The 13685-nt window shown below is 41.8% G+C and overlaps 1 protein-coding gene across 1 annotated transcript in view; it reads left to right on the top strand.

The window, feature by feature from the left end:
• The window catches only part of Slc1a1 (solute carrier family 1 member 1), a 79399-nt gene continuing 65714 nt past the window's right edge, over positions 1-13685 (top strand). The window contains exon 1 of the mRNA XM_004838232.4: positions 1-391. Within this exon, the coding sequence (XP_004838289.1) occupies positions 301-391 (91 nt within the window). The 5' untranslated portion in view covers positions 1-300. The remainder of the gene's footprint in view (positions 392-13685) is intronic.

The raw sequence follows: 13685 nt of genomic DNA, 5'->3' as shown, positions 1-13685 counted from the left end.
CCGCAGAACGCGGCAGCAGGAGGAGCCGGGCGCGCCCGCCACGCAAAACCACCGCGCTAGCTAGGTGGCGGGCGCGGTGCGCGGTCCCAGCGGCGGTGAGAGTGACAGCGACAGCGGCCGCGGCGGCGTTCGGTGCTCACCCGCGTTCGGTGCGCACCCTCTCCCGGCGCACCGGCATCCCGCTGCCTCCGCGCCACCGAGCCGCCCGCGGTCCCCGGGTCCCCGGCTCACGCGCGCACGCCCGAACCCCGCGCCCAATAGCTGCGGCCGGGGCCGCGGCTCCGACCTGGGGAGCCAGCCATGGGGAAGCCGGCGAAGGTGGGCTGTGACTGGAAGCGCTTCGTGACGAAGAACTGGCTGCTGCTGTCCACCGTGGCCGCAGTGGTGCTAGGTGAGCGGCGCCGCGGTTGCGGGTGGGCGAGGCGCGCGGCGGCGCCAGGCCGCGTGCGGGCGCCAGGGTGGGCACCGCGCTGCGCGCGTCGCCTTCGGCCTCACACCCCGCGGAGGGTTCCCTTCGGAAAGCTGGTTTCTGCGAGCGGAGAACAAAGCTCCTGCGCTCGGGGACTCCCCTGTGGGTGTCCCACGAGCTGTCCCTGCTTCACCCCACCTGATCTGAGGGGCTTGGAAGCTGGGGAAGAACGCAAGTAGCCCTCGGAGGTGACCCTTTGTAACCAAGCAGGGTTTAATTTTTTTTATTCAACCCTACCTGTTCCGTCATTCGCCTTTTTGCCCCTGAACCGCGGTGCCCCGACATTAAGTGGTATGAATTGCAGACACTGGTGGCCCTAGAAGGAGCACTTCGACCTCGGGATGCCTGGGCCCCCTCAGCGGATAAAGCCCGGGAATGTTGCCGCCCGTCCCCCAGGCGGGCGCCTGCTGCTCGTACCTGGGGTCTGATTAGAGCTGGAAATCAAGGGAGCTCAGCTGTGGGAGGTCGAAAAAGAAGAGGACTCAGCTCCCCCCTCCCCCTTTCTGGGTTACCTTCCTCTCTCCATGTGTTCCTCTATTAAAAATAATTGTAAGCCATTTTTACTTGTTTTTAAACAAGGGTGTATTTAAGTAGTTCACTCCTGACAGATCGCTGGATTAGGTGGGTGTCTGAGCCATTGCTCAGAAGCATGAGTTCTTTGTAGTTAGATTCTGCGTTTCCACCAAGGTTACCTGTTTGCTAAAGTGAGCTCTGGGATGAGCTTCTTTGGAATTGGTGCCATTTCTGTCTCCTTGCCCTAGGAGCTTGCACCGGTGGGGACACCCAGAAGGTGAAGGCTGGTGCACCCTCTGGGAAAGGTGGATTCCACGGCAGGCCCCACCCTCTTTTGCAAATGCAGCTGGGAAGGCAGGTGGGGGGACAGCCTGTGTTCCCCTCCTGACCTCCTCACTTTCCTCTCCAGCAGCTGCTTCTGAACCTGAAAATATTTGGCCTTGTCTGCTCCCCTCGTAATGCTCTCCCCCAACCCCCGCCTACACAAAAGTCTTTGGAACTTAATGGGATCCTTGGAGTCAGATTGACTCCTCCAAAACTTTATGCAAAGAAAAGTCAGGTTTCTAGTAAATAAATAACATCCTGGAATTGCCTTAGCAGAGGACATTTTTGTGGGAGGAAAGGAGTAGAGAAGCGTGTGTTGGCTCTTCTCCCCAGGAAGTGTTAAATGTTTGGGGGACATTTTTAGGGGAGGTTTATCCTGTCCCACCACATATAAATAGCACAAAAGAGTGATTTGATTTCCTTTCAGCCCAATGAACCAATGGCCTTGTTTGTTTTCCAAGTGATAAGTCCAGTATTACTAAATCCTTGTGTCAAGACTTTTGGGGGATGACCTTAGGCATGTGTCTCCCTCCCAGCTCCCTGTGGTAGTGCACTGGTCTTGACTTTTCGGCTCTGGGCTCTCCAGAGGTACTCACCTGTTGACCAGTAGACAGTGTGCCCACTCATTAGAGGTGGGCTGGGAAAGGACTTTGAACAGTTGTTTCCTGGCATTTGGAACCACTTGCCTAAATACACCTTCAAGGTCAAGAGGGACTTCATGCTCATTTGGCAGACATGGACTTTGGTCGCAGGTGTGCCTTTCCCCAATTCTAATGCAGGTGAGCTCCAAGAGCCTGACTCTGTTTTGGGTTTTTTGTTTGTTTGTTTGGTTTTCTCCATAAAGGAAATCCTCCATTTAAAAATTGTGAGTACCCAACTGAAGTGTTGCATATTTGTTTCTCCAGACCAGGACACAGGACAATCCCTCAATGTGTTTCTGCTTCTGGTCTGAGAAGTCTTAATCCTAGATCATCCCCAGGTCATCATCCCAGCCTCCTCTTCCTTTTTCCTTGACACATGCTGGGCCTGAGGAAAAAGAATCATAACCCTTTGTGTAGTCTGTACTGGCCCACTTGTTTAACAAGCAGTGAGACTCCAGCTTATGCTACCACTGAGTATTCATAAGCCCCTGGGAAGTCAAAATAGTAAGGGATTATTTTATAATTGCCTTAATTGGCCCAGAAAAATTGCAAAATCATCACATGCAGGCTCCTTCTGGACTTTTCAGCATGTGAATCTTAAAGAAGAAAAAACTGTTAAATTTATTAAATGCCCTGGTGAAGTGTCATCTTCTGATCACAGCCATTGAAATGTTTGATCCCTGCTCTAATTCAGCAGCTCTGGCTGTAAAATATTTCAGTTATTGACATGAAGGGGAAAGATTTTTTTTTTTTAATGAGCCTGCCTAAAATATGATTTTCCAAAGTAGAGCTCATGAGGGGAAAATGCAAGGGAACTTTTTTCATAGACCAGAAGATGTTACGAGCTAAATGTTTCTCAAATTCTTACAAGGTAAAGGGATTAAGTAGTTATGTTGCCATCCTTGTTGATTTCTATAAGATCTTAAAAATAATAGCGTGGGTTTTAGAAGCTGTTCCTAAAATACTATAAGGATCATTTTTATTACTTTCATTGTAATTCTTACAGGTGTTCCCTTTTCTGTAGAATGAGCACAGAGCCTGGAGTTGGGAGTCCTAGTCCTGAATTCTGGCATTGCCAAGCTCTGCTATCTAGATAAATTGTTTATTCTCTGGGCCTCATCTGGAAAATGGGAATATTTATTATTAGGGTTGGTTAAAATAATGTGAAAATGCCTAATTCTGTGGTTGGCATAATATAGGTGCTCAATAAATGTTATTTTAAGGTAAACCTGACTAGTTTGATTATGAGAAAATTAATTATTATATGAAATAAAGTCTCTGCTGCTGTCTCTCTTTCTTCTACTTCATGTCCAGCCTGTAATTTATATCTCAGGGTAATTCAGGTGTTTTGATGACATGTTCTGTCTAAACCAACACCAGCCTCTGTAACATTCTTTTTTCTTTTTTTTTACTGAAATGGAGGGAATTCATCATTTTATTTTGTGCTCTGCAGCCTAATTCTCAATTCATTTAACAGGCAAAAATTCTGAGGAGAAGAAATGGAGTTTTTTGTTTGTTTGTTTGTTTGTATATTTTGTTTTGTTTTAAGGAAAGAAATCTTGAACTCTGAGAATTCTAGTCCAAGTCACCAACAATGATCTATGGTTTACAGTGTTGGGGAGCAATTTGTGTCCTCACCCTACTTACAACTTACAGCCTCATCTTCTTCTTTAGTCTGTTTATATGTCATTTCAGTCGTTTCAAAAACCTGTGATTTCAAGTTTAGGGATCTTCAGAAAAAGGCAGTAGGTATTGTTTGTGCAATGGACCTGGGATCCATCCTCATTTGAAATAATTTCCTTAGAAGTGTGAAGGAAGCAATCACTGTTAGATTCTAATTCCACTTATCTAACATCTGAAAAAGTCTTTCATGTTCTTAGTAATATTCTTGCTTAGGCTTGAGTCTCCCACCCTGGGGCTCTGTTGCACATACCTGGCAGTGTTCATTTGAGACTTGATGCTTGCTTTCTCCCTCTGTCTGCTTCTCTGTCAGTCTGTGAAGCTCCTGCGGATGGACCAGGTGAGCAGCTCAAGCTGTGGTTCCAGGCCCAGCTCTTCCCCCCATCCTTTGCTCAGCAGTATTTAGGATCATTCCTGCAGGTACCAACACTTTCATCATTCAGGTATCTAACAAAATTGTAGTGGGCACCAGTTTCCCCGAAGGCTCCTCAACCTCAGCATGTCCACAATGAAATACACTACGTTCTTTTCCAAGATGGTGCTCCTTCTGGGACTCCCTATCCAACTAGAGATCACCACCGCCTTCTCCACTAACCCAAATTTCACTATGCCCTGAGGGTTAACTTGCTGAACACCACTCCTCAATCCTGTACCTTCCACTCCCACTGCAAGCTGCTTAGCTGATCGCTACACCCCTTGCCTAGATCTTGGATTTGGCCCATCCTGTTGTTCTGCACACATCTTACTCACTTCATCTCACCCTACTCTCTCCTTCTCTCACTCCCTTGCTTCATATCAGCTGAATCAGGATGCTTCCCCCACATAAAAGGGATGATCAAATATACAGTGATTTTGCACATGGAAAGGGAACAAATGGAGGGAGGAAAGAAGAGGAAGTAAAATAGATTAAGATGTGTTATGTAAATGTACTAACTCCCCACAGTGAATGCAATCATTATGTTCTGCAAACATGTCCTGATAAAAAAATTTTTAAATGGTTTAAGAGCAAAGTAAAACAAAACAAAAATTACTTCTGGGGGTCAGGGAACTATGATGATTATTGTTTTATTTACATGATGTGTATGCTTATTGACATTTCTCTTAGGAATTACTTTGTTGACATCTCAGAAATATCTTCCCTTGTTCCTTACAGGTGGTTAGAGGCCTTAATCATAACAGAATCTAAGTCCGTCTCAGTAAAACAACCAGAGTAAAAATAAAGAGCAAAGTAAAAGATAGATAGTAGAAAGTAGGGATAGATAGATCATTCTCAAAGGGAAAGGGAATCAAGAAATGGAAGAAGACGAGGGAGAAGGAAGGGAATGAAAAAAGGAATTAAGTTGTGCTATGTACATGTACCATGCACACACAAGGAATGTAAACACTATGTACTACACAAATGTACTAATAAACTAAAAAAAAAGGTCTCAGCTCAAGGAGGGAGGTTCTTTAAAGAATGCTCCCCTTTTTGATACCATTGGGTGTAGGCCATGGAACTCAGAAATGCTGCCTGCTTTGTTTTGGAAATGGATGGCCAGGTGGCCAGGTAATGAAGAAGGAATATATATAATGCTTAACCTTAAAATGTCATGGTGCTCTGTAGGATTGCTTTAGGTCTGAGACCTAACAAATTATTATAAATGTATTACACATTGAAAAAAATACAGTGAAATGTTTAAATTTTAAAAAATTTTATTACCGTAAAAGACACATTCAATATATTCAAAATATTCATCCTCATTTTGACACACTTATCCCATCATTCATGCCACTTTCTAAAGCAGTTCTGGAAATCATCTGTTATGGTTTATGTCTAAATGGTCCCCCAAAGCCTCATGCACCCATAAGTGGGGCTTTTAGGAGGTGATTAGAACATGGGGGGGGGGGTGATACTCATCAGTGGATTGGTCCTCATTAACTCTTGAGGGTTAAGGGTTGTGTTCATTTCCTGTGGTGGCTATGACAAGTTACCACACACTGGATGGCTGAAAAACAACAGAAATTCATTCTCACCCAATTCTGGAGGCCAAAAGTTGGAAATCTGGCAAAGCCACCTTTATGCTGGGAGTTCTACAGGGAAGTAGCTCCTGTACTCTTTGGTGGTTGTCCAGGTGAGGTGGCCACATCTTGTCATCTTAACACTTTCTCCTGTGTCTGTTTGTGATCCCTCTCTAGCCCTATTTTTTTGTGGCATTTAGAGCCCACTCTGATTATCCTTTCTAGAGATCCTTAAGGAAATCACGTCTTGCCATATTGGTATTACTCTTTCTTGTGCCACACATGATACTATTCACAGGTTCCAAAGACTGGAATATGGACCTATATGATTGAAGACCCTTTCAGACTCCTGTAACAGTTAAGAGTTAAGACTATTGTCAAAGTGACCTTTCTTACAATCAGATCAGATCATGTAGCTCTGAGTTATTAAGACATAATCTGTGATGGTTGTATGAAAAAATGGGTCCAAAATTCATTTCCTCAAAAGATTCTTCTCCACTTACTTCAGCCCCCTCTGTTCTATATCAGTAACATACATTAACACTTAATTCATCTACATGTATATCAGGCATCTTCGTCTTCCTCAAAACTATATTATAGACCCCTTGAGGGCTCTCCCATTACATTTGACAGGCACTTGAAAACAAAAAGAGACTTTAAAATAATGCAACTGACAAAGAGCTATATGAAAAAAAAGTGTATCTGATACTTGCACTCTTTGGGGCTTTTTTTTTTTTATCAGAAAGAAAGGGATTTGGGGCTGGGGATTTAGCTCAGAGGTTCCACTGTCTGCCTCGCAAGTGGAAGGTCCCAAGTTCAATCCCTGGTACAAAAAAAAAAAAAAAAATCAGTCATTTCTATAATATATAACAAATAATCAATTTGATGTGGGGAAAACAAAAATAGCATAGTTGTCATAGGTAATAGGAATTTTTAATGAATATAGCTTTATATTTATATATTTTGAAAGTGGATAAAAACCAAGTTGCTAGTTTGTTCATATGTTTTATTTGTATTGGTATAATTCATAGCATGTCACAGAGATGACAATATTATTAGCAAAATGATTACTACAAATTGGCTTTCATATTTTCTTGAAATTTTGAAGCTGATAAAGATTTGTCTAAGTCACTTTGTATGTGACTACATGAATAATATATGTATATATCCTATGTATGTATGTACTTATGTATGTCTATAAAGTATTGCTTAAATCTTTCTTGTCTGCCTATACCTGTCTACCTATCAGCCACACATTTCTGTTTAAGTACCTTAGAGAAAAATTCCTTTAGTTGCCTCAGCACACATTCCATATGTTGAAGAATTGAGAAAATTGGGTTTTGAATGCTTGTGCTTGCTTTCATCTTTGAAATTAAAACCTACCAGATTGGAGGAATCACTGAAAATATTCTGGGTTATCATATGCATGGTATAGGCCAAAGTCTATCAAATCGACCTCAAACTGAATTATCCAAACACAAAATTATAAAATTAACCTTAAAAATTATATTTAATATTCTGCATGTTAGAGTCAGTGTGTATATATGTATACCCATAAAGCATATATAATGTATGGCTGTATATATACATATATGTGTATATATACATTATATATGCAACCTATTAGAGGGATTTTGAATATAAATTGCTAATGAGTGACATATTAAATGGCTTGTTAAGTGTTGCTTGATCTAAGATACAGTGTTTTATTTAGTGTAACTACAAAATCAAAATTACTCACCTATCAAAAATTTTAGCACTAAGGGCTGAACAATGTAGCTCAGTGGTAGAGCACTTGCCTGGCATATCTTATCACTGCAAAAAAAGAAATGATAAGTGGAGTAGTGTAAGAAAAAAGTTTCAGTGAAGACGCTGTACACTGCGGATGTTTGTGTGCTGATTTACAGTGTAGTGGAGCTCATAGACTAGCTCGGATGGGTGAAGTCAGACAAGGTGTAAACGAGCGGGATTAGGAATCTGCTGCTGGGGAGCATGTGAATGTGTGTGTGAGCTCTTAAGGCTTATGGAGAGAGTGAGAGCTTTCCACATTAATTACTTGTGAGAAATTGTGATTACCTTTAGCAGAGATAAGACTGAAAATAATTGTGGAGAGTCAGGGACACACTGGCCCAGTGCCAGGAAAGCTGTGTTCTCCAGAGGAACCACAAATCTCCTGTGTCCCTGGAGATCTGGGGTCACTTACCGTGTGGAGACTCAAGCACTCTTGAAGAAAATGCTCTCATTTTAGATTAAATTAAGTGGCCCATTTAAGCCCCCCTGCAGTATCTGTTAAAGTGAACAATATTTTTAAGTGGCTTTTTCTATTTTGCATGTTAAACATACACCTAATAGAAGACATTATTGGAGACAGTTACTTTGAAGACCATAATTCACTTCAAAACTATAGTTCAGCTAGACAGTAGTTTTAGAAGGAGCTAATTCATTATACTTGTTGAAGGAACAGCTTTAAACTGAAACAAAGACCGCTCTGTTGTAATTAGCACACTCCACAGTAACACCTCTGTTAATGAACAGGAAGTGTTTCAGTGACTCACTCCTTGCCACAAATGTTGCTACCTTACTTTGAAAAATATCTCACAGCTAGTTCCTTTACCACAGGTAGGGTATTTCCTTTCCAGCAAATACTCCTGCACTTCCTGAGAGGGTTGAAGTTTATGCTGGTCACAGACGTTTTGTACAGCGTGTCCTGGGTGGTTCCTCTGCGGAGGCAGGCCCCAGCTGTGTGAGGTCTAGGCAGTGGTCCTCTCCCAGTCAAGATGCGGAGGGGAGACATGGACATGACACTGTGCCTCAGTCTTCACCCCTGGAGACCAGAACCAGCACTGAGGAGTAGACCCTGCACCAGTTCCTCTGCTCAGGCTGAGGATGTGGATGCTAGGCCCCTTCTGAATCTCAGATCCCCTCGCTGTATCCAGAAATGCATCACTGGTCAGGGCAGGTCTCCAAATGTCTGGTAAGGGTCAAGTGAGTTCTGTTTGGTCTGCGTGTTGAAACAACGTGGTGGCCTTTGGGACTGGAACTTTGACTCAGAACCCCAGAGAAGGTCTGCACTGGAAATACTCTGAGGAAACTGTTTGGGCTCAACACTCACCCAACCAAGGGGAAAATCCTTACAGGAGAAAGCTTAGGTGAGATTTTGCAATTAAATTATTTCTCTACCAGTGCTCTATTGCTTAAGAGTTATCTGGTTCCTTATAATTCAGTGAAAAATAAAGTCAACAATAAAAAAAATTGCATCATCATGAGAAATGCCTAACTACAGAAAGCCTAATCCCCCAGCCTCTCCCTATTCCTGGAAAAAACTGATTTTGCTCAATTTCTGTGAGTATCTCATATTTAATTATTTTCTGAGCTACTTAGCTGCTTTAGAGATTTCATATAAAATTCCCTAAATTATGAGACCTTGAGAAAATTTTCTCCCTTTAAAAGTTCTTTCTCTTATGGCTAACCAAGCCTGATACTAATACATATTGAGGACTTCCTATGAGTTTTATGCACATATATTTCCCATTTGACCCCAGAAAAATGAGTGAGTTAGGAAGTTTCCCATTTTACAGATGAGGAAATGGAAACTTAAAAGGCTCATGTCATGTGGCTAAGCACACAGAAATAGGATTTGTACTAGGGACTGTCTTAATTCCAAAGCTCGGATTAGTAATCATTAAGGTTTCTTCCTTCCTGGCAAATCTTGATACATGTAATTTGGTAGTTAAAAGCATTCTTGCAGACTTCATTCTTGCAACAAGGCAAAATAAAAGCTATTTTCCTTCTCTTACTCCATCCTTTCTCTGTCTCAAGGTGCTTCCTTTCCCTGTCCCTTGACTTGGGCTGTTTCACAAAGATTAGTTCTTTTTCCTACATAAACCTTCTATTTGCACTTACTCTTTAATTAATTAATTTGTTTGTTTGTTTATGTGATATTGGGGATTAAGCCCAGTGCCTTCATATTGAGCTACATCCCTGGCCCTTTACTTTTTATTTTGAGAGTTGCCTAGGCTGGGCTTGAACTTGCAGTCCTGCTGCCTGGAGTGCTGGGGTTACAGGCATGTGGTGCCACCACGCCCAGCTTTGAGTTTATATTTTAGTTGAGCTCATCTAGTAGTTGCTTTCCTAGCACAGGTTGTATTTTCCTGCACTAAAGCTCTTGCTCAGATGTTTTCCTGCCCATCTTGAAAACTGCATCTCATGCCCACTTTTATCATATACAGAGTCTGCCAAAAAATGTAAACACACTTCAGCAGTTTGCCGTACTAATAAAAGCCTGGAAGCTCATGGCCACCACTTTGAGCACCTCCCATAATTGTAGAGGCCAAAGGTAACTCGTACTAATCTCATGATGTCTCAATAGATTTGGTATTAAAATATTTATACAAGTTTTTCTTTTCTTGATGGATACATTTTTTTTGGTGGACTCTGTAGACTTCTCTGTACAATCAGAGGTAATCTTCCTCCTCTGTATTCTTGTAACCCTTCATTTGTGTTCACATATCATCAGCATTCATACAGCCACTCCCATTCCTGCCCTGTGGAAGATATCATGAATTTATTACAGCACTCATTACTACTAAGCTTGGTCATGGCCTCCAAATCCTCAAAACTGTGCTCTAGGCAACCAACTGTTAAACAGAATTGGCATCTTAAATGAAAAGTATTGTCTGTTGCTAAGAAAATCTATTCATTTAGCAATCAATTAGGAACTCTATTTAAATTGAACAAGTATGGATGCTACTGGCAAGAGATGCAGAGTCTGTGTTTTGTCGTCTATGTTTGTTGGCAGCAACACATGCACAGATATCCCTAAGATGAGCTTAAGTATGGCAGCACAAGAAAGCTACAACATATCCTGGGTCTTAAAAAAGAAAGTTGGAATTGGGAAAGAGTTTCTGCAAAATACCATAGTTTGAATGGCGTCGAGCAAGTGTGGTAGGATTTCCAGCCTTAAAAATTAGAAAGATCAAGTACAGATAAAGGTGATGGTAGGAGTAAAGAAGTGTTTATCCTCTTGTGTCCAATTTTAATATTGTATAAAACTACTATTTAGCATATGTATCTTGTCTATTTTCTGTTGCTATAACAAAATACCTGAGAATGGATAATTTATGAGAAAAGAAGTTTGAGTTCATGATTCTGAAGAATGGAATGTCTGAAAGCATGGTGCCAGTGAGGGCCTTGTGCTGCTTGAACTCATGGTGGAAAGCAGTAAGACACACAGGTACATGTGAGGGAGACAGGGCCGGGGATTTAGCTCAGTGGTTCCGGCACCTGCCTTGCAAGCACAAGGTCCCAAGTTCAATCCCCAGTACCAAAAAAAAAAAAAAAAAAAAAAATCTGAACATGTGAAGGAGACAAAAGACACAGTGAACCACTTTGCTTTATAACAACTTGTTCTTGCAGTAACTAATCCAGTCCTACGGGAACAAGAACATACACTGGGGAAAAGTCATTAATCCTCTTAATGACCTAATTGTTTTCTAAAGGCTTCACTTCCCAGCACTGCTCCAGTGACAAGCAGATTTCACTGATCCATAGCAGTATGTATGGTTATTTTTTCCTACTACTCTTCTCACCTCAGTTTTCTGAGGGTGAGAGTGTGGGCTTACGTGAGCCTGTCACATTCCCTAGCATCTAGCCTTGCACTTACTTCATAAGAGATGTCCCAAAATATTTTGATGCATTATAAAACTCTCTTCATTGAGACATAAAAGACACAAATCCTTGATGGGCCTATTGCATTGGCCTTCTAGTTACCCACACACTTGTATGGGGTTTTTAGAGACTATGGAATACTCTTATTTAAGTCCAAGTCATCTTGAATATACTTAATTCCCAGTTGTCGGGAGGGGGTCCCCCAGAAAAAGACCAAGTCTGGTTATGAACAGTTCTTGAGGCAATTTTGGTGTGATCTTGTCCTGGCCCTGAAATGGACTTGACTGGAAGGCATCTCTCTCTCCTTAAGGAAAATCTGATCTCCAGAGAATTCTTTGGGCTAATTAGGAAAAAGTGGTATATCTCTGGTTTCCAGTAATTGGGCTACAGATTGGAGCTGAATCAACCTTGGGATGATAGAGCTTTTTCAAATATGGTATTTAGCAACTCCTACATCTTTTAGTGAATTCATTTCTAGGTTTCCTCCCTCCATTATCCTTTTACCTCTTTTGTCCATATTCTTCCCATTTTTCCCCTATTTGGAGATTATTTCTATGATAAGGAACTAATTTGCCTCCCTGTGCTACCTGTTCCAGGAGACTTTGCGTGACTGCTTGTATAAACACTAGATTTAGCCATTAAAGAAGCCAGGTATGATGCCACATGCCTGTAATCACAGCACTCTGGGAGGCTGAGGCAGGAAGATTACAAGTTCAAGCACATTTTGAGGAATTTAGTGAGACCCTGTCTCAAAATAAAGAATACAGAGGGCTGGGAATATAGTTCAGTGTGGTCTTGGGTTCAGTCTCCAGACACACACACACACACACACACACACACACACACACACACGACCCTGAAGACAGTATATCTTCTTTTTTATTAGTAGAAATTAATTGTCAACCAGGAAATGTAACAGGCTTTCTCCATTTCTGCTTCCTTTCCATGGATTTCTTTCTTGTACCTGGAGAATTTCCCGAGGTTTCACTAGACTGTGGAGATTCTAAGTTCCATGAAGTGATGGAGTTTGAGATCTTGTGGGTAGTTCAGAAAACAAGGAAACTGAGTACCATGTCGAGGTCTGCTCTATAACTTCTTTGACACTTGTTTGAATATTGTTATTTTCCAGTAATATTCACTAGCTTGCTTGTTTTGAAAAAAAATAGAAGTTTATTTCTACTTTTGTTTAAGTGGAAGTGATTGAGTAAGGTCTGGTTACTTTTTTAACCTCAAGTCAATAACCACAGAAGATTGAACTTATTGCATCTGAGATCTAGAACCCTGAAGCTAATGTGGAATGGTGCTCAACAGTGAGCTGGGATGGAGGTCCTGTATCCTCTATGCACTAGGGAAAGGGGTTGGCAGACCTCAAAGCCTAGGGTAGGCAGCTGTCACTTTGGCTTAGATTCTGTTTCTCTCTTTCTCTCCTCTTATCATTTCCCCTCTTGCCCAAGGGAACATCTGTGGCCCATGCAGACAATCTGAGAAAAGGAGATGGAAGGGCCTCAGAAACGTAAGATTCTAAGAATAAACAAAATTCCCAAGTGTTACCATGAAAACATTATTCTTGCCATGTTTGGCTTCTTGGTCTTGGGTGATCATCTTGAATATATTCACATTCATTTCTGGGCCTTAAATCTAACCTGCTTTTGTCATCCAGTGAGCTGGTACACGTGGAAGTACTTTATAAAATCATGAAGTATCTTGTAAATGTCTGTAACTGTTTCCCAGAAACAAAATAAAGTGGACTTGGGGTTGATAAATAGTAAAATTTGGATGCTGAGCACAATGTTATTCCTTGAAGGCACTGGCCTAAGATGCTGTCTTTGTGTATTTTCTTGGGGCCTTCTCCCATCCTGTGTAGAAAGGCCTCTGGGGCTCTGTTGGTGGCTGTATAACATGTTTAATATTCCACACACAAGTGTTCTTTCCTTTCACAAATGATAACCAAAGGAGTTGGCCTGTCTGTGCCTTCTCCCAGTGAGGATTAAAATAAGTATTTATAGTATTATTATAAGTATTTTTAGACAGAAATTCCGGATCTAGCCTTTCACCATGGGGGCTGCCTTCGCTTTAAGAAGTACAGTATCACAGAACTCTTAGAATATGTCTTAGCTCACTGGAAGATAAAAGTAAATGTCCTGAGTTACTTCTGGGAGCGGAGAAGATATAGAATTATAAGTTCCACACAAGTTAGGAAAAGAAGGGTGTACAGTATACAGTTGGCAGGCAGCCTGCATCCTTAGCAGTCATGGAGAACTGAGTTCAAAGTGACACAAGATTTCCAAACAGAAACAAGGAACAAGCTGAAAAGTCAGTCCTAGTTACTTAGACTCATATTCTGAGTCCGGGTCTATCAGTGTGGAAATTCCAGGTTTGTGGCAGGTCTAGAA

The sequence above is a fragment of the Heterocephalus glaber genome, unplaced genomic scaffold (assembly GCF_053883595.1).
Source record: "Heterocephalus glaber isolate CG9 unplaced genomic scaffold, H.glaber_assembly_v1.0 deba00001481, whole genome shotgun sequence".
Classification (NCBI taxonomy): Eukaryota; Metazoa; Chordata; class Mammalia; order Rodentia; family Bathyergidae; genus Heterocephalus; species Heterocephalus glaber.
This window is presented reverse-complemented; position numbering and strand designations above follow the sequence as displayed.